Source organism: Quercus robur, chromosome 6 (genome assembly GCF_932294415.1).
Source record: "Quercus robur chromosome 6, dhQueRobu3.1, whole genome shotgun sequence".
NCBI classification, from domain to species: domain Eukaryota; kingdom Viridiplantae; phylum Streptophyta; class Magnoliopsida; order Fagales; family Fagaceae; genus Quercus; species Quercus robur.
In genome coordinates, this window is record NC_065539.1 from 21,504,007 (window position 1) to 21,525,052 (window position 21,046).

Here is a 21,046-nt window from a genome sequence, read left to right on the forward strand (position 1 = left end):
CCCAAAACTCATGGACTAAAGGGTATAATTGTTTAAGTGAGAATTATACTTTACCACTCTAAACTATATTCTTGATTACACTTTGCATCATAAACATTTCAAATGCACATTTTTGTACTCTAAACTATGATTTTTGTTACACTTTGCACCCCAACATTAAGTTTGATGTTAACTTTGATGGAAAAGTATGGTACAATTTGAAAATATCTAATTGCCCTTCTTCTCAATCTCTTAAAAACAAATGAGAAATTATACTTTACCACCCTAAATTATACTCATGCTTACATTTTGCACCATAAATTTTGAATTTTAGTCAAAGTTTACAATAAACTTAATGTCGAAGTGTAAAGTGTAACAAAAATTATAATTTGGGATATAAAACATGTACTCAAAAAGTTTAGAGTTTAAAGTATAATATGACGTATAGTTTAACGTGATAAAGTTTAATTTTGTCCATATGCAATAAACCATTTTTTGAGGTTTGAAATAATGCTTAACCTTTTCCATTGCTTTAACAATGGCCTTTCATGCTTACCAATTTTTGTTTGTGTAAACAATGAATATCATAAACTTATAGAAATAAAGTATTTGTTTCAGTATGAGACAACCATGATTACTTACTTTATATATTTACGCGTAGTTTAAAGTTTTTTTTTTCGTGGGTTTACTATAATCATTAACAAAATTTTTACCCAAAAACCATTATATGACATTTGTTAAACAATAAATACATAATCACAATATAATTCACAACAAATTTCATTGTTGTGGGAATTTACAAACCTTTAATGTTGGACAATAAAATAGTGACAGTAATTAACCCATATGAGAATCAATAACATCCTACTCATAGTTGTTATTCAGCCAAAAAAAAAAAAAAAAACTCAATAGCTGTTAAACTTGTTTTCAAAACCGATTATTTTTTTATTTTTTTATTTTTGATAGGAAAAACCGATTATTTGTTAAACACACCAAACACGTGTATCTTTAATATACCCACACAGAATTACTTCTCCGTGGGCGAAACAAAAATACGTTGTCCCATCTCACGTTTTCGCATTTACACTGGCCTCGCCGTTGTCCGTACGCTAGTTTTTTTTGTATTATAATTTTGGTCTCAGCCCTGAAAATTTGAATTATTTCGATCCCATCTCAAACCCTATACCTTCCGCGCCTATCTCTCTCTCTCTTCAAATTAGGACCAGCGTTTATTTCACGCCCAAACAAAGCCCTCTCAAATATATAATTCTCTCTCTCACAAGGCATAACTCATAAGTTCTTATTTTTCAAATCCGGATCCACCGCTTTCGAATCAAGCCCCAAACCCTATTTCCCTCTCTCTCTCTCTCTCTCTCTCTCGCTTTAGGTTTTCGCTTTGCAATTTGTGAGCTACGAATAACAATGAGGAAAGGAGCAAAGAGAAAGGCGAGCCAGAACGAAGAAGCAAAGCCTCAAGCTCAACAACAGGAATCGAAGAAAGCTACTTCTCAAGCTAAGCGGGTCAAAGCATCCAAGCCCGAAACCGAACCTGAGTACTTCGAGGATAAGCGTAACTTGGTAGTAGATCGATAATTCCTAGTTATTATTTGCAAATTCAATCTACTTTTGTTCAATCTACTTTTGTAATAATACATAGTTTGTTCCTTGGATTGGTTTATAGTAGCGAGCCTTTTATTTTCGATATTGTTTGTATTGTGATTTGTGTTGATTCTTCAAGCTTGGTAGTCTAGTATATTTGCATTGCACGAATCTGAAAGTGATCAGTTATTATCAATTTTTTTAAAATCTGCGTTTAATTTAAGCTTTCAGCTAACAAAAGCTAATTCTAAAGAATTTTATTAATCTAGAGGCTTAGTTGGATGGAATTTTTGACTTTTTGGTAATTGGTTTATGCTATTTGTTAAGTTTTGTTTCTAAAACTTAACAAATAGCAGAACACAATGACCAAAAATCTTAATAATGAGTTGAAAATTCCATCCAACTGAGCATAAAGCTTTCTTAGAATAACATATTAGGCTTTATCCTTTAGAATTAGATTTTTTTAACTGAAAGCTAAATAGGCGTTTGAGGATGTGGACAGTTCGGGAGACCAGCTGCTTGCTTCTTTTAGTAGTTCTTTGTTTGACTGATCTCGGGCTTGGGGACTCACATCTAGTGATTCCCTTCCTTTGTTCATTAGTTCCTCTGTTATTTTCTTTTTTCTTCTTTGTACATTTTGCCTTCTTTGTGCTATTTTTGCATAAAGTAGCTTTATCAATACAGTTTTTATTATTTATTATTTTTTTAAAAAAGAAAAGAATTGTTGCTCTTGCTTAGCATTGTTATCTCAAAAGATAGTTATTAATTGATGGTGCTCCGGCTTTGTCTTAATGTTGTTTTGCGCAAGGAAAATTTCATTGTGATATGGGCATGATAAAGGTGTGTACCTAAGTGAAACTTGCGGGTTTGTGTTTTTGATTATGTTTTATATTTTGTTGTGCTTATGCAGGAAGATTTATGGAAGGAAGTATTCCCTGTTGGGACAGAGGTTTGCTAATTCTTTTTGGTTCTTTCATCTTAAGTTATTATAATTTGTCCTGTTATGGCTAATATTTTATAGTGAAATTATAACAGTGGGATCAATTGGACGCTGTCTACCAATTCAACTGGAATTTCTCTAATCTAGAAGTGAGTTACAAACATTTCTTGGACTTCAATATTTCATTGAGGTTTTCCTCACTTTTTTTGGTGTAAGATTACTTTAAAAGGGCTCGTTAGAATGGTTAGTTCTAACAGAAATGTTTCAATTGTGGTTAGGAAGCATTTGAAGAAGATGGAAAGCTATATGGGAAGAAAGTTTATCTCTTTGGTTGTACAGAACGTGAGTAGCTTACAGATTTCTTATAAATCTTGGTCTGGAGTCCATTCTTGAATTACCGAGACAATATATTGCATGTAGAAGTATCTGATTGTATTTCAGATTTTGTACAAAGTTGCTAGACACTATGTAATGCTTATTTCTCACTTTCACTTAATTTTTCCATCACATTCAATTCTCACAATATTTTCTGGTACTGCAGCTCAATTGGTCTCTTTCAAGGGTGAAAGCAAAGTTATCTGTATACCTGTTGTAGTGGCTGTAAGTTAATCAGTATTGCCTTTTGATATCAGTTTGTATTGAAGATTATATGTAATTTTGGTGATGATCAATTGTATTTAATGTTAATTTGTGGAAGTTATTTTCTTAGGCTTGCAATTTCTCAATTGCATAATAATTGTAGTAACTTAGTTGGGGCTTCAATTTTCTATTTTTATTATTATTTTTCAATTTTAAATTAATAGTGGCTCCTTGAGTTGCAATTTTCATTGGGTTTATATTATATATACATATCACCATGTGGCTTTTGGGTACTTTACATTTGCCTCATTGATTTTCCTCCAAGCCTTCAGCTTCTTCAATCTGCAAACAATGGTAAAACCTATGCTCATATTTTTAGATGCTTGAGGCTTCTCTGGTATAAACCATGTGGCTGTTACTTTAAGGCACAACTTTGAAATCTGGAGTTGAAGGCTTGGAGCATTGTATCTTGGATGCACAATTTACTTGATCCTGCCTCCATAGCTGTGGTATTTATTTTTTGAGAAAGGACTTTTGTTGTCAATTCTTTTGCAACTCAATTGCAATTTTTTGATGTCTTATGCTTTATACACAGTTAAATTTTGTATATTAAATTATTTAAAAAAACTTGTATGTTAGTTTGATTGATAATAGTTTTTTAGGTTTACATTGTGGATGTTGTTTGTGAGAAGGGGCTTTGCCTTGAAAATGTTTGTCAATATTTTAGTTCATTTTTATCTATTTTGATCAATTAAATTTTTTTAACGTCTTAGACTAACTTTCAAATGAAATTTGTATTAATTGAACATGATGCATTTCTATCTATTTTTTAGGTTTACATTGTGGATGTTGTTTGTCTTATACTTTCTGCATTTCTACCATCTGTTAGCTTTAATTCTTGAGATATGTATTTGTTTCATGTTCAGAGTGTTCATCATTGTGAGCACAATGCTCTTCTATTTCAATAAAATTCCTATTACCTATAAAAAAAGAAATTTGTATTAATTGAAATTAATATAGTTTGTATAGGTTTTTAGTATGACACTGACATATATCAAAATTGATCCTGAACATCTGAACTTTAGAGCATTTCTTTAATTTTTTGCCCAAATTTATTGCCTCACCATTTTTACCTTTTTAATTTTGTTTTATTATATCCTAAGGACCATCATTTTGTAATGTGTATTTTTGTTTTCCTACCACTTTTTGATGCAAGCAAGTGTTTTGGTCTCTATTTGACTGTTCTAATACTTTCTTGGTAGGCAACAAATAATTTTATTCTTTAGTGAGTGTTGTTAGTGCTAATAGATTTTATTTTTTTCATAACTCAGCAAATATTTCATGTTTCTGGCTTGTTAATCTGTTTTGGATTCCTGTTTTACAGGTTGTATCTCCTTTCCCTCCCTCTGATAAGATAGGGATTAACTCAGTTCAGAGAGAGGCTGAAGAAATTATCCCCATGAAACAAATGAAAATGGACTGGGTTCCTTATATTCCTCTTGAGGATAGGTATGGGATCTCTATTGTTTATTGCTGGGTTTTTTGAACTGATATCATAACATATTTCTTATGGGCATCTTCAAAAATTTATTTGTTGATTTCTTTGTATTAAGAGGATGTTGTGGGTGTATAGCTAATATACTTCACTGTCCCCTTTGTTTTGTTTTGTTTTGGTGGTTTTTGTTTTCTCCTCATTGATACAATTTGATTTATTTTTATTTTTTTGATGTCATTGTAAATATAATACTTCTACAGAGATAGCCAAGTTGATAGGCTGAAGTCTCAAATATATATATTAAGATGCACTCAAAGAAGGTACCATTTTGTCACTTTCTCTCTTTCTCCTCTTTATATATATTCTCTGTCTCCTGCATTTAGTGAAGGTACTATTTGGATTCTTTCTTTCTTTTATGTTGGAATGACCCTATTAGCAGATTAGAGGCTTCCTATGGTTGATATAGGTAGTTTGTGACTAAATTTCTGGTTGTGGATGAAAAGAAAAGGTGAAATTGATTTTGTTTTTGAAGGGTTTCATTAATTGAAAAGAAGTAGATGTTACGGAAGTTTCTGGGAACAGTTAATTGGGAGTGTGGCTATGTGCTAAATTAGGGATCACAGATGTAAAATGTGTGGGCTTTGGGTTTGCAATACCATAGGCAAAGGGAGAGGGTCTGGGATTGAAATTAAGAAGGAAATCTAAAGTCAGGGGTGCTGCCGTTCTGGGCCAGTGATAAGTACCAAGAAAACAAATTTAAATCTTCTTGGATGGTTTGTTTGTAAGAGTTTTTAACTAGGATTTTTGAAACACAAAAAGACATTTAGCAAACTTTTAGGATTTTACATTGGGTTCTTACATATGACAAGACTAAACCAGTTACTATCATAAAGAAACTAAAACCTAGGATGTAGTATTAAGAAAATAGCCTAAGATGGGTCCCATTTGATCCCCATATTGAATTTAGACAATTTTAAAAAAAATTTATTGTCTTTAAGCTTGTTTGCTATTGATAAAGTATTATTTTTGCTAATGGATTCAATTTTAATTTGGATACTTGTTTGTATGAATTGTTTGTGCAGGGCTGCTTTAAAGCATTTGAAGATAGACCGTCTCAAGAAATATGAGTACTGCTTGCCTTGTTAGTTCTCAAACTTCTTATTGATCTTTGCTTGGATGATGAACATCTTTTTATCAATGACTTCAATGTAAAAAGTTCAGACATGGATTAAAATTTCTGTGTTTCTTTAGTTGGCAACTATGTAGACAATCCTGGAAGATTCAGAATAAGATATATTTTACTTGGCCATATTTAATCACTTTATTTGGTTATTAATGTGTACAAAGATTCCCTTCATGTTTATCTCTGTTCCATAACATGTTACTTTGCTAGCATCTGATGTGCTTCATTATTTTGGCAGATTTCTACCAGCCATTCAAGGAAGATGAACTTGAGCAAAGCACTGAGGTTCAGATAATTTTCCCAGTAGAACCAAAGCCAGTAAGTTACAAAATGTGATGGAAAAAGAACTGATGCATATGATGGTTTGGATACAGATGAATTTATGTTTATACATACAGTCAGTGATGCTCATTGGAGTTGGAATAATTGAGATACATGGACTGCACAATTTTTTTTAAACTGATCATTCTCTTTTGGTTCCTGTAGATTTTCTGCGAATTTGATTGGGAGTTAGATGAGCTTGAGGTACAGAGTTAGCCTTTTTATATTTGCATTCTAGTACAGTTGTGAAGTTGTAATAATGTTGTCTCCTTACTTCAATTTATTTTATACCAATATTATTATAGTGATGCCAATTATCCCATTCCTGGGTGATTTCGTGCTCAACATTGAATTTCTGCAGATTTTTCTCCTTTCCTTTGATCTTGGGATTACTATTCCATTTGATGGACTTGTCCCCTAAATTGTTTCCCCTTGCATTGATTTTATGATAGAGTTTTGTTTGCTTACATTATTTGCAACTTGTTACCACATTATTGGGGTTTAGTGTGGAATATCTGTCCTAAGTGGTGTGTTTTTGCATTTGAGGAGGATAATGTCTCTCACACCATTATTTTGTCAATTCTGTTAAACTGACCCCCCCAACCCCAAAATATTTAAAGGGTAACAAGGACAAGCAAAAAATGATTTTCTTGTACTGAATTGCACCTATAATTTGTAGGAGTTCACGGACAAGCTGATCCAGGAGGAGGAATTGGCTGAAGATCAGAAGGATGCCTTCAAGGTAAAAAACTAAAAATGAATGATATATGAACAACTCATTATTTTTCTCTATATAAGCCTTTACTTGGGGTTTGAGCTGATGCTTTTTTTCTTTTTTGTCTTACAGGAGTTTGTTAAGGAGAAAGTTCGAGAAGCGAAGAAAGCTAATCGTGAGGTAGATTATCTGGCAGATACAGTTGCAAGTTTCTCTGTTTTAGGAGCATAAACTCTGTTGAGCAGTTTTACTAATTCCATCTTTTGTAGGCAAGGGAAGCCCGGAAAAAGGCCCTTGACGAGATGACTGAAGAAAGTAAGGCAGCGTTTGAGAATATGAGGTTTTACAAGTTCTACCCTGTACAAACACCAGATTCTCCTGACGTATCGAGTGTTAAGGTAAATTTTTGAAAATCATTGCTCTATTTATTAAAAAAATGCTAGGATTGCTGAACTATTATTAGAACCTTTTCTTGTCAAAGCAGCCTTGCTTTAACCTGCAAAACCGACGGTTTTGAGTAATAATAATTTCTCATGTCTTACTTTTATTTGTATTTTCTAGTATAAGGTCAATAGCTGTTGGTCCAAATGAAAATTCTCTCCCATAAGAATGGGTGAAGGGTGAGATCGTTGGTTTAAAACCCACTGGGTGTATATAACTTGCCAATAAAAAAAAAAACCCTTATTACCAGAATAAATGTCTTTAATCTGTATAGAGATGTATTGCATGCTGACAAAGCATGTAAGGTCAAGATGCATTTGTTGTTAACTCTAACTTTTACAACTTGTAGTCATACCAGTTTGTGGTCATTTTGACTGTCATGTTTCTAGTTGCTTATTTGGGCTTGAATGTGTTAATCTGATGGAGTAGGATGATTTCTGTTTGACTTGGTGCACTTAGCTGAATTTTTACTAGTCATGGTTTAGCAAAAGTTTGCTATTTGCTAATTCATTTTGTGAATGATTGAATCAGTTGATTGAGTTTGTCTTAACCTGGAGGATTTTATTAAAGGTTTGAACTTTAGGATTCTATGAAGGTTTTACTTATTCAAAAAAAAAAAAAAAAAAAAGGTTTCTATGAAGGCTTCAACTCTCTAAAAGGTCGTACCCAGTGCACAATGTTTCCACTTTTGCAGGGTTTGGGAGAAATGATTGGTCTACAGTCTTATCTCCAATTTTTTTTGTTTTTTTTTTTGGGGGAGATTGATTCCCAGACTTGAACCCATGATCTGTTGGCACTTGCCATTGCAGCAAGGCCCGACCTTTCAGGTTTCAACTTTCTAGTCAGGAAAATTTTCCCTTTACAGAAGAATACAGAAAACTGCATTCTTTTGTATTCTTAGTCTTTAGAAACAGAAAAAGTATTCCGGTCAAAGCATCGAGTTGTGGCCTTATTTTGTAGGAGGGCATTAAGTTTTAACCACTCCTGATCCTGCCTCCTTTCTTGCATGCCAAAGAAGAAATATAAAATAGAAGAAAAGGGGCCTCTAAAATTGCTATTCATGCTCTAGTCGTACATAACAGAGTTTGGGCATAAAATAATCTTAGAACCTGAACATCTGATATGACAATTCACTTCAGTGTCTACTATAAGCGTGCTTACATGATGCTATTAACATGGTCAAATCTTCTGTTCCTTTCCCTCTTGTCCTAATTAAATGTGAAATTGGTGCTTACTGCATATATTATTCTTTAAGGATAATTGGCCAAAAGAACACTTTAAATGAATGACTCAAGCTTTCAGTGTTCATGTATTTCTCAAACTTGAACTCCTTTTTAATTATTTGCTTCAATTTGTGTGGTTTTAGTAGGACCAAATAAACATTATCTCATATGAAGCTTGTATTCTCTGATACTAAATATCTGGCTACCTGGCTTGACAAAAGTTTACTGACTGTTCTTATTTTTTTCCCTTTAAAAAAAAGTTATGTTTCTTTTTTAATATAGTTTTTTCTCTTTATTGTGGAAGCTTGGGGTCTTAGAATTTATATACACTTGAAATATAAAGGCTAAAGTATACTTTCGACCTTAAAAGCTTAATATCATTTTCAGTTTGGCCCTTTACTTTTTAAAGTTTTCATTTTAACTCTACTTATAAAAAAATTCATTCAATTCTTTATGTTTGATTCCATTTTCATATTGGCGTTGTCGTTCATTTTCATTAGTAATCTGACTGTTACATGCTCTTCGTTTTTAACTATTTCATGGAATACTATCACCAAAATGCAGTGGAATGTAGGAATTTTATTGTTGTGGAAAAAACATATTTTGGACGGTCATATATGAAGTGTCAAAATAATATTTTTGTGCCGTGAAGGGTCAAAATGAAAAAAAAAACCCCATACTTTTAAGGGTAAAAAGTTTACTTTAGCCAAACATATTGCTTAATATGATTAATGAGAATAGGGCCAAAATGAAAAGTAATAATTTAAAATGTAATGCTTCATAAGATGTATCCTTCTTAAATTTTGGGATTGTATGAACATCACTTTCTTCTTATCAAATTCAAATTAGCAAAATTTCCAACTATGTTTGCACATGCAAAGTAAAACAAGAAAAGAAAGAAAGCTGAAATATTCATTTGGTTACTGTCATTATGTCTAGGAAAATTTTCACATTTAAACGTAATAAAGTTCCAATTTTTGCCCCTGAAAAACATAAAAGATGTAAGTGGAACTTTTTAAATGAGGGACAAAAATTGAACTAAAAATTTTCATTAGAGGTGTTCCTTATGGAAAGTATTTGTGGAGAAAAGCATCCTTGGGAGAGAAGAATGTTGTCTTATGGTCTAGTCTTGGATTGGTTGCATATTTTTTGTGAGGGCTTTATGACAGTTTTATGGAAACGAGATTTTTGTTTATCAGAGCATTACTACGAAAGGTGGCCATGTCTTTCACAAGGTTTTAACTGACTTTGTATTGATTAAATTTTCTGATTGCTGGTTTTATTTTTTTGCCTTGCAGGCTCCATTCATAAACAGGTATTATGGGAAGGCTCATGAGATTCTGTGATTGGTCTCAAGACCAATGTGCCTGAGAGATGATCTAAGCCCACTATGGTAGCATCAAAGCAGTTCAGATGCTTAAAGATTTTGTTTATTACGCAGAGAGTTGGGAGGCAAGCCCCTGTTGCCTCATCATATATTTCCTTGATCAGAGTTTAGGTGTCTCAAAAGATGTAAACTAGTATTAGTTTCAGAAGTTTTAGATCAACAGTTGTGGTGCTCTCTCACCCTAGGAGGAAATTGTAAGATACAATCTTGAGGCTTTTCAAATTTCATATAAATTTTAAGCTTCCCGAGTTGCAAACTTGCGACGGAGTTGAAATTCGGATTACTAAAATGTCAAACTTTACAAACAAATAAGAAAAGTAACGATCTTTTTAAATATTGTTTCTCTTTTTACCAAGAGCAAATCATTACACTTAATGAAATGCGACGTGTAATCTGCAAGGTACAAAGAGAATATGTAAGGGCGAATTCCTTTTCCTGAGACTGGGAATTCTATCAATGTACAAACCCGGGGTTTTCCTATCGTAATTTAGTACCTACTACCAAGTATGGAGCTTCACAATTAATGTCCTATTTACATATTTTCATTATTGGCGTACCTTGAAGAGTCTGCCTAATGAGAGCTAAGAACAGTACTTGTCTCTCCTAACATACAATTTAATGTCAGCCACAAAGATGACCGATGGCTGGTTAAAACTTTCACCTCAATGCAAGGAGCGACTCCACGTCCATTTAGTTTTAAAAAAAATCACCAGATCGAGTGGTACCTGTCTCTCCACAATAGGGAGAGTGCAAGTTTGAACGCAAGGGTTTTAATCCCTTTGAAACTAAATACTTTGCAGTAGGAGTTTATCTTTTAATATATGTTTGGTAAATTGCGCTTAAACCCTATAGGTTAGACATGGTTTCAAAATTAAATTTCACAATTTCAAAAGTTCTATAATTAAATTATACAAATGTTATGTTCATAACATTTTCACAAAAAAATTATAAGTGATAAGTTGTTACGAATTGTTATTAATAAATAAAAAAGTAATTTCAATACTATATTTAAATTAAAATCAATAACAACTTGTCACTTATAAATTGTTGTGAAAACCAAAGGCTTTGTAGTTGAATTGACACTTTCCTATGCACAAAGTGCCTGGGGGTCTAGGGGGGAAAGGGTTCGAACTGCAGGGTTAGCAGCATATTGTAATTATCTCTAAAAAAAAAAAAAAAAATTGTTGTGAAAATATTGTGGAAGTAGCACTTCTCATTTAAAAAAAAAAAATTTAAATCCATACCATAAACTCATTACAAGTGAAGTTGTTAATAGATTATATTTAAACTAAACGAAAATAACTTATATATAATAAGCACATGAGTTGAAATAACCTTACTTTATCATTTTGTTTTAGCATCTTCCTGATTATGTCATGCAAATAAATTTATCATTTATGGTTTGAATTAAAACATTTTGGAAAATTTATGGTTTCTAAAGCGTTAAGGTTTACCTATGAATTATGGGGCTTAAAATGTAATTGCATTAAAAACAAATTATACTATTTTCATTTCAAGTAGCAACTTGTAACAACCAATTTACTGTAGCTTAGTGAAAACTTAATTGAAATTGTTGGTTTGAGACCCTCTCATGGAAGATGGTATATGGTGTGAGGTATATAACGTTTATCTCCTATGGGGTGAGTTCTACACTGGTTTACACTAGTTACACCAAAAATTCCTCTTATGGAGAGAGAATTAAATTTCTTTATTAAATTACAATTTGGTCCTTAAGGTTTGCAGTTATTTTAATTTGGTTCACCAATTTTAATTCGGATTTCAAAATGTTCATTCAATCTATTTTGGCTACTAATCTAGCCATTAGTACTAATAAAATGATGTTGTTTCTTTTGGTTTGATTTTTTTTTTTCTTAACAATTAAATTTGCTATCAACTTGAATGAAATGGCTATTTTGAAAACGGAATCAAATTAAGTGGATTAAATTGAAAACCGACAAAATTTTTGAGTGGAAAAAAGTATAATTCAATCAAGGAAGATAAAATATATGTTCTGTAATACATTCAAATAATGAATTCAGCTAACCATCAACACCAAAGTTGAGATGGCCGAGTTGGTCTAAGGCGCCAGATTAAGGTTCTGGTCCGAAAGGGCGTGGGTTCAAATCCCACTCTCAACAATGTTTGTGTTTTTACGCTTTACTTTTTCTTTTTTCAGCTCTAGTGGTATGGTCTTAACTAAAGTCCTAAATTCTAGCAAAAGAATTTCCAAATAACAATATAGCAACCAAGTAAGCATATAGCCCAAGCTCACTAGTTGCCTTTTTATTATCCAAGTTTGATTGTGCCTCAAACAATAAAAAGAATATGTTAAATTAATTTATGAAACATAGAAAAGAATCCTAGACAGGAATATATTGAACTAGCAAGTTAATCCAGAAACTACAAGAAAGGGAGAAGGCAACTGTCATTCAAGGCAATTCCATATTTCATGAGAATGGATCCAAAGCTTTAGGATTAGGATCAGACATTTAATAGCAACTCAATTTAGAAGCAGCAAGGAGAAAAAAAAAAAAAATCAAAAGAATCGAAATAAAGTTGGTATTAATTTGATGAACACTTCATGTACGTTTGGAAAAAATTATTTTTTTCAACTTATTTTATTATTTAGCTTATTTTTGCTATTATTCAAAGGTCTCACTGCACTTTTTGATATTATTTATGGGTCTTATTGTACTATTTCAGCTAACTTTTACCTTTATCTACAGTACTTTCAACAAATTTTTTTCAGTTTTAGCAAAATAAGCGGATCCCAAATAGACCATTTATATGATTTTGCAAGATTTTGCCATGACAAAACCCAAATACAATGCCCTGCATATGACGTATCATCAACTATTAGCTCAACATAGGATAACCTCTTGGCTTGAAAATCCTAACTTTAAACAGTAAATTTTATATCTGATACAGTTTCCAGTATTTTGCAAACTTAAACTGCAAAAAGAATAAAGAAATCAATGTTTTGATCAGTACTATAAACCACCACAGTATCTCTTTTTTCTCTTTGCCAAATGAACACCAAAATTTGTATGTTATTGTGGTTTCTCAAAACTCAATTTGAAACACATCTAGATTGTTACTTACAAAGACAGTTGATGAAGATTTCATATATATATATATATATATATATATTATATTTTACAACAAATTAGTTTTGAGTTAAAACTCTAAGTTCTCTTTTTCTTCCCATTCTCACAGCAATCAAATAAATGGCTTGTAATGCCCCCACCCAAATAAAAAAAAAAAAAAATGCCCCCACCCAAATTAAAAAAAAAAGAAAAAAGAAAAAAAAGAAGATTTGTTGGGACGAAAGTGCATGAAGATAATAGATCATGTTTCGGCTTTCCTTAGATTTGTCCTCGCAATAGAGTTAAATATTCTCATGTCAAAAGAATAATTGATATCAAATGTTTATTTTTGCTCTTATCACCTTTAAAAAGGATTTCTTTGGTCTCTAAACAAATGTGTAGTTTGGCACTCTAAAACACAGGCTTATCATTTCAACAGAAATCAGACAAGGAGGAAAATATTTATGGACATAGTTCTCTCTCTCTTTTTTTTTTTTTTTTTTTTTTTTTTTTTTTTGATAATTCAATCGTTACAACTTACAAAAAAAAGTTGGGGGGGGGGGGGGGGGGGGTGTTGGATTCAAACTTTGGTTCTCCTTATAAAAGGAGACCAAGCTATGTCACTGTGCCAGACTAAAACTAAAATACAACAGCTTGATGTTACAAGGATATTATAATAACTGATACATTAATAAATGACCCAGCTATTCCAGCAGAGTTTTCACCCAAAATACAGCAATTGTCGGCGGCTTTTGATATAGTAGGGAGTAGAGACTAATAAGTTATGCAGCTCAAAGATCCAAAAGTAACATTGATACAGAATGTGTAAAAGCTCTTCTTGCTGCTCCAAACTATAGTTCATTACCAGTAATTAGATAATCTGTCACCAGCAGCAAAATGTGATCTTTCCACTCACCAAGACTTGCAAAAGGCACAAGACCACAGAATAGTGGTAGAAACAAGAGCAAGATGGCATAGAACAGAAATCGGCGGATCCAGTAGGGAAATATTGCATTGCCTTTTGTCCCTTGAGATAAATTTAAAGAACCATGAAGGAAACGGAACAAGGTTGATGTACAGACATTAGAGAAGAAGTGCAGCACACAGAGAATCTCCCAATATAGGAGCCAATAATATCCACTCCCTCCCAGAGTATCTACACAAAGCTTGCCTGCAAAACCACAGGCAATTCCTAACAGCAAGAGCATGACCGTAACAGGCATTATCTGTTTTGTAGTTGATGAGCGCTGGAGAAGCAAAAAAGCAATTGCGATAATCATGAAGACACCAAACAGCATTCGACTCACAACTTGAACCTGGCACCGAAGGACATGCAGCCCTGAATTGAAAGATGCCATTGGGCTTGGGATCCACCAAGACTTGGACTCCTGAAACAGGAAAAGCATCACCAAACATTTCCTAGACAAGTAAAATAGCATTGGGAAGAAAATACAGCCAAAATAAATTGTCATAAGTGGAGTGTTGTCTGGCTGAAGCAACTGCTACTGATTTTTTATTTTTATTTTATAAGCAAGCAAGTGCTACTAATCTCAAGAATATATTTGAAGATTTGGATTTTTTTTTTTCAAAATAGCAGCAGCAGAAAAAAAAAAAAAATTGTGAGCCATTAAGATAAGACCTCAGACAAAACAAGTCCTAAACTAATTTTGGAGAACTCACATTGTTTTGCATGTATCATTCTATTTTGGATGAATGTATTTTTGGGATACCAATTTCATTGATAAACCACATATTTTGACAAATACACCTATTTCTTATTGTTTCCATATTGAACCTAGAAGCACATCTATGATGTTATGTTAGCAGAAATTAAAGAAGTTGAAAGCAGAAATAAATTGTACTTGCCTTGGGTGAAGGTGTACAAGATTCAGTAGCTTCAGTAATCCTTTTGTATGAAAACACATAAGTGCCATATAACAGGGAAGCTGACATGATAAGCAAACCAGCAACAAGACAGTCTATGCACTTTCTAAGCAGCTCAGAATGTCTTGTCTCTTCTAACTGACTCTGGAATTTTTCAGCTTTAAAAGATGCCTTTGATATTCCCATGGCTAGTTTTGACCTCTCTAAATGATTCGAATCATAGTTAAGAGCCAGCTGTGTCTCTTTCAACTTCAATCTTTTCATAGTAAGACCAAGCTCCAAAACTTTAAGGTTATTAGAACGAGCTTGCTCTATGAGAGAATTCTGAATACTGCCATGCATGGACTGCTCGATTGCAGAATCAGATATGCGCGGAAAGACACAAGCCACTTGATTTGTTTGCCCATGAAGGGCAAGTTCCTGAGTAATGGAACCAGTTAGCATATTCTCTCTCACCTCTTCAATGGTATTTAATAGATCCTGAGTTGCAAAATTTTGCAAGGCTGCGTCTGACTGAAAATCTTCTACACTGGAGTTGTTTGTACATCCTCCCTTATCAAGAGTCACAGCTGGAGTAGGGCCTTCTTCATTAAGGTTGTTGAAATGATGTCCCCCACTTTTTACATGTGATTCATTGATCAATCTAAGGGTCCTCAAGGTGCTCCCAAATGACTTCTCAAAGTTCCTCATAAAACAATCAAAATTTACACCAAAGACCTGCAGCCACATAGGCAATCAAGAGAAGAGGCAAAAAGATACCACTTTAGCAGCTTGTATATGGGTGATGTTGATATGAACTTCAAGGGGAAACTTAACTTGAAAAACCAGAGTCATGGATGAGTCAGCAGTTTAAGGTCTGGCTTACATTGACTAAAGATTCTCTGACAGCCGAAGTGCAGATCTGCAAGTAAGAATAAATCAATTTAGAAGACATGTCTAGAAGGTTGCAACCCCCACAGTAATGAAAAGTTACCAACTGTAGACATTTGACATGTGAATCACTGATGCCAAGGATCAATGATGCCTTGATAAGCAATAATTAAGAGCCCCACTGAAATATTCAGTGATCAAATTAAAGCTTTTGGGGCATGCCAAGAATGGTACATGGGAAGGACCCATGAATGCGCATATCCTTTGGTGGAAGGCAAAGTTTAATAATCACAATATCTGATAAGAGGGCTATAAGAATACCGTTGAAAGATGATCGATAGACATCCTTCCACCTGCTGGGTCTTTCGTTTCCAGAACCTAAAATCAACAAGTACAACATTCATTTGTTAATGCATAATTTTCTCTTATGGGATCTCACATAAAAAGTTTGATAGTATGGTATAGTATAGGTTAATGTGTGGGAATCACTAGAGCAAGACGCTAAATACAAATAACTTGAGCCACAGATACTGGCTTTTAAAGTGCTCAAAGACTTTTATTCAATAAGGACCATACAAGACACAAGACACCAAGTCTCAGCACTGATTTTATACGACCCCATGCAGTGCTTACCCCATAAAAATTAAAGCTAATAAAAATGAGAGAATTGACACAGAGCTCATAGAAGTAAATTGAAAACTTAAACCATCACATAATTTTTTTTTTTAAAAAAGCCTTCATATTAGGAACTTAAGTTCAGACCAATAATTTTGAAGATGCCCATAGGTCACTCCACACACACACACATCAAGACGTGCAAAAGTTGTTCTTTTCGGTTTTTTTTTCCCCCTTTTTCCTTGTAAGTGAGAGCATGAAATTAAAAATTTTAAAGACAGATAAAGTCCCTCAAACCCTAACTTTTCATACAGTACTATCATGTAACAACTTTCTTTGACCTTCAACTGCATTCAATCATTCACAAAACCCAACATCATATGATAAAAATAAGAATAAAGAACAAGAATTGCAGACAAACCCAGCATCAAAATGAAAACTTTCCCAATGATCATCCAAGCAAATCACCCCAAAAAAAAAAAAAAAAAACTCTATGCAACAATTGCCTTGTTTCAAAACATAACCTATCACTGAATTGTTACCTCAATCTCAATGAGCAATAGACTTTCAATGCATTTAAACATTCATAGATATCAAAACCCCCAAAAAGCAAAACCCTTTAAACCCAATTCCAAATTTCGAAACTTCCCATTCAATCAAAATTCAACAGCATATGCTGCACATCTGACACAAGAGTAAAGAATGAGACTTTACAATCGAACACAACATCAAAATCGAAACTTTCACAATAACCCACCAAGCAAATCACCAAAAAACAACAAACCCAATAATCAAAACAACAAAAAAACCCAAAATTTTCAAACTTGATCAATGAAATAAATCACACGCAAAAAGGGGGGTCAAAATTTCGAACCAGAGCAACAACAGCTGCAATCGACATTCCGAGAGGGAGAGCGATGGCGTCCACCTTGCCGAGATTACGAGGCGGCGCCGCGCCAAACAGAGGCCTAGGGTTTCGGCGTCTGAGAACCACGCGCGTGCTCGAAGATGATGAGGATGAACATGAAGACGAGGAATGGTTATCATAATCTTTAGATACCCTTTTCTTGTTATTGTTGTTCTTCGTGATCAAGATAATATTTTTCTTCTTCTTCTTCTTCTTTTTCGTATTCTTGTTCTCTTCACCGTTGTCGGTGGGACCCGTGGTCGTGGCTATAAGAGGAGGAGGATCTTGGACCATCGGATTGGCAATGGAATCGAAGGCGGGAATGGAGGATTGTTGAGGCGAAGAAGAAGGAGCCTCCAATTCCATGAAGATGAGAAGGGAGCGGGACGGTGGGAAAGTCAATTTTGAATGTTGCAATTATTAAAAAAAAAAAAAAAAAAAAAAGCTGAGTTTGGATACAAGTTGCGTTTGCTTCCGTTTTAAGTTTCCTGTGTTCTTCTTTTTTTTTTTTTTTTTTTTTTTTTTTTCACGCCTTCCCCCTTCCCCCACGGTGGGAAAGTCAATTTTGAATGTTGCAATTATTAAAAAAAAAAAAAAAAAAAAAAAAAAAAAAAAAAAAAAAAAAAAAAAAAACTGAGTTTGGATACAAGTTGCGTTTGCTTCCGTTTTAAGTTTCCTGTGTTTTATTTTATTTTTATTTTTTTTACGCCTTCCCCCCCCCCCCCCCCCAACACACACACACACACACACACAACAATAATACTGTTTATGTACGGTATATGAACAGTAATCACAATTTTTGACCGGTTTTTTGTGAACCGAGTATCTGTGTACTATTTACGAACCCACAAATTTTATTTTTTTATCAATTTTTTCATTAAAAATGAGTCCCACAACACTATTCACACATTTAAAAATTATTTTGTTATACTGTGTGTTTGGTTTGGGAAGCGCAAAACGCACGTTTGCCTTTTTTTTTTTTTTTTTTTGGCCGAACCAATTTTTAGCCACATGTGGGTCACGTGTATTGTTCACGGACTCACAAATTTCACTTTTCAACAATTTTTCATTAAAAATAGGTCACACGGTACTATTTATACATTTAAAAATTATTTTGCTACAGTATTTTTCAGTTTTTAACTGTATCCAAACGGACCCATAGTTTCGAATTGAGAGAATTTAAAAGCGAAGAAAAGAGAGAGAAAAACTATAACAATAGGACTTTTTAGGTTTTAAATTACAATGACAGTCCTGGTAGGTAAATACTGTTTAGTTGCTATTTCCTCTTTATATTGAATTTTTTTTTTCCAATTAACCTTAAATTTTTAAGAATTTCTTTAGTTGTCACGTTTCAATACTATTTGGGAAACTAATATCTCGAGTGTTTAAAATTTGAGATCAAAGGTATAAATCGAGCTATTAATCCTCGAGTTCGGGGTTTTCATACAGATATGTGGACAAATTTTCCACGGGGAACCACTTTTACCATGTAGAAGTCGAGTTTATAATACTCGATTATAAACTTGAGTTACAAAATCTTTATTTTTGAACGATCAAAATCACTCAAACACGCTTTCAAAAATCTCACTCAAACACCAAAAACACTCACTCTCACACTTTTAAGCACGGTTTCAAAAAACTCACTCAGACACCCAAATCACTCACTCTCATACTCAATCACTCTCCTCCTTCAGACACCCAAACCCTCACTCTACTGGAGACGATCCTCTCATCGGCGGCCACTCATTCAGACACCCAAACCTTCACTTTATCGGAGATGCTCCTCTCATCGGCGGCCAGAAAACCCTCAGTCAAAATCTTGTTAATCTTACCCTTTTGTCAAAATCCCTCCTTTTTTGTCTCCTTTCAACATCCCACCAACGAAAGCTCAGATCTGTTCCATAGAGCACCCAAGTTTCAATTTTTAATGCATGCTTTTTCATTTTTATGTTCATTTATAGTTGGACCCAATTTCTTTGTTCTTCTGAGGGATTTTATTTGATGGATTTTATTTGGTTTGTACCCATTTTTTGTTTCATTAATTGTAACCTTGGAACCTCTACTTAAAAGCTCCATAAGAACATTGTGGGACATGCTAAATTTTTGATGAACAATATTACATTGGAATTTTTTCATAAAGCTTGGTGGTGATTCTAGAATAACTCTAGGTGGTGAAAGTTAGGGTTTGTTAATTTTTGAGTTTTAGTGCGGTGATGTTGGTTGAGGATTCAGTGGTGGTTTTTAGGGTTTTGGGCAGTGATAGGGGGATTTGTGCCCATGGGATCATGATAGTTAAGTGGTGGTGATAGGCTGATGGCTTGATAGGTTTTGCCTGGGTGTGTGTTCGACTCTGTCATCGATTGTTGATGACAATAGTTTTTATTTATTTATTAAATTTTGGATGTTTTGGGCTGTTGTTGAGATGTGAATCTAGTTAGCTTTGAGATTTGAATGGTGGTGCTTGTTGGTTGAGTTGTAGTGGTTTGGTGATGGTGGCTTGACAGATTGTGGGTTATTGTAGTTAGTGGGCTTGTATGATTTGGTGGTGGTTGGGTGGTTTCTTAGGGAGTAGATACTGTGAATTGGATCGGGCTTTGCTTTTATACCAAGTTGATGTAGCACAAGTTCAAAAGAAATTGAGGGATGCAAATAGAACTAAAAAATGATTGCCCTTTCTAGTAGCTAGGTTTTGATAAGGAAAATAATTAAACCATAAACATAGTCCCACATAATCCTCAATTATAATAAAATTACATTAATAGAAAGCAATGTTAGGCTCATAGACTAGTTTTTCTAGATCTTCTTAATCACTCTCTTGCCTTTATACATAAACAATGAGGGTTTTATTGGGGGCACTTGGCAGCAACATGACTAAAGCCTTGAAATTTAAAGTATTTGACTCAAGATTTCAAAGTGAGGGATTCATTAACTATTTGATTTTTGTCTCTTTATGGTTATTTTGCTTTGTTTTTAACATTTTTACGTGCATTAAAATGTTACGATGTGTTTATATGATCTCACACTAGCACTCTTTACGAAATGGATCCTTAGATCGGTGAGGAACTAGAGATCATGTGCCTTGATCCCATTGATGCCTCAGTGCTGACTTAACAACCATATCATTGATCAATCGATATTTGGAATGGTGAGGTGAAGTATCTAGTTCTAACAACCGCTTTAATTTTTATGTTCTCTCTGAATTTTAAAGTTCTTTCAAAGCTGTATATCTAGTTCTAACAACTGCTTTAATTTTTATTGATTTTGCAGGAACCGAGGCCACTTGATTGCCGTGGTCGCTTTAAGGAGATGGCAAAAATATTGATGCTGAACAATCGAGTGATTGATATTATCAAGTTGGTGGATTGTATAGGCTCCAGTCTAGAGAGATAGATCATGGTCTAATATTGGTCTTAGTTGAGCGATGGCAGTCGGAGACCCATATGTTCCATCTTCCATATGGTAAGATGTCAATCACCTTACAAGATGTGGAGGTTATTTTGGGACTTCCTATAGATGGTGAGGTCTTGGTTGGGCTGACTGGGGGGGGGGGGGGGGGGGGTTGGAGCACTATTTGTGACGAGTTGCTTGGTTTTGAAGTTCTGGAGAATTTGAATATTTTGGTGGGGCAAAGAATTCTCATCAGCTGGCTTTTTTAGCACATTGCAAACCCACTGCCTGACGATGCAACGGAAATTCAGATACATCAATACGTCTGGTGCTATATTTTAGCGCTATTACGGGATACGATTTTCATGGATAAGTCGGGAGATAGGGTGCATTTGATGTTCTTGGAGTTCGTGTGGAATCTTCGTGATCCGCCAC

General features: G+C 33.9%; 2 protein-coding genes and 1 non-coding gene across 3 annotated transcripts; 2 read left to right on the forward strand and 1 right to left on the reverse strand.

The window, feature by feature from the left end:
* The first annotated feature begins 1,062 nt into the window (after positions 1-1,062).
* LOC126733236 (protein HEAT INTOLERANT 4-like) lies at positions 1,063-10,196 on the forward strand. The gene is made up of 14 exons (XM_050436457.1): positions 1,063-1,557; positions 2,489-2,527; positions 2,614-2,667; positions 2,797-2,860; positions 3,060-3,118; positions 4,482-4,606; positions 4,853-4,912; positions 5,675-5,733; positions 6,014-6,093; positions 6,262-6,300; positions 6,776-6,838; positions 6,944-6,991; positions 7,081-7,209; positions 9,774-10,196. The coding sequence occupies exons 1-14, from the start codon at positions 1,402-1,404 to the stop codon at positions 9,819-9,821; spliced, it is 1,023 nt and encodes a 340-aa protein (XP_050292414.1). The 5' UTR covers positions 1,063-1,401; the 3' UTR covers positions 9,822-10,196.
* Positions 10,197-11,919: 1,723 nt separating this feature from the next.
* On the forward strand, positions 11,920-12,000 carry TRNAL-AAG (transfer RNA leucine (anticodon AAG)). The gene has a single exon. It is a non-coding gene; the product is annotated as a tRNA-Leu (tRNA).
* A 1,347-nt stretch (positions 12,001-13,347) lies between these two features.
* LOC126733237 (protein CPR-5) lies at positions 13,348-17,669 on the reverse strand. Its single transcript, XM_050436458.1, has 5 exons — positions 17,192-17,669; positions 16,024-16,080; positions 15,698-15,733; positions 14,815-15,549; positions 13,348-14,336 (listed from the first exon to the last, which is right to left on the reverse strand). The coding sequence occupies exons 1-5, from the start codon at positions 17,588-17,590 to the stop codon at positions 13,800-13,802; spliced, it is 1,764 nt and encodes a 587-aa protein (XP_050292415.1). The 5' UTR covers positions 17,591-17,669; the 3' UTR covers positions 13,348-13,799.
* Positions 17,670-21,046: the final 3,377 nt, after the last annotated feature.

Coding starts and splice junctions, on each gene's coding strand:
- LOC126733236 (XM_050436457.1), top strand. CDS start 1,402: ATGAGGAAAGGAGCAAAGAGAAAGGCGAGCCAGAACGAAGAAGCAAAG. Junction 6,094..6,261: donor TCCCAGTAGAACCAAAGCCA/GTAAGTTACAAA, acceptor TGGTTCCTGTAG/ATTTTCTGCGAATTTGATTG. Junction 7,210..9,773: donor CTGACGTATCGAGTGTTAAG/GTAAATTTTTGA, acceptor TTTGCCTTGCAG/GCTCCATTCATAAACAGGTA.
- LOC126733237 (XM_050436458.1), bottom strand. CDS start 17,590: ATGGAATTGGAGGCTCCTTCTTCTTCGCCTCAACAATCCTCCATTCCC. Junction 16,081..17,191: donor TTGCAGCTGTTGTTGCTCTG/GTTCGAAATTTT, acceptor TGTTGATTTTAG/GTTCTGGAAACGAAAGACCC. Junction 14,337..14,814: donor CTTGTACACCTTCACCCAAG/GCAAGTACAATT, acceptor TTCCTGTTTCAG/GAGTCCAAGTCTTGGTGGAT.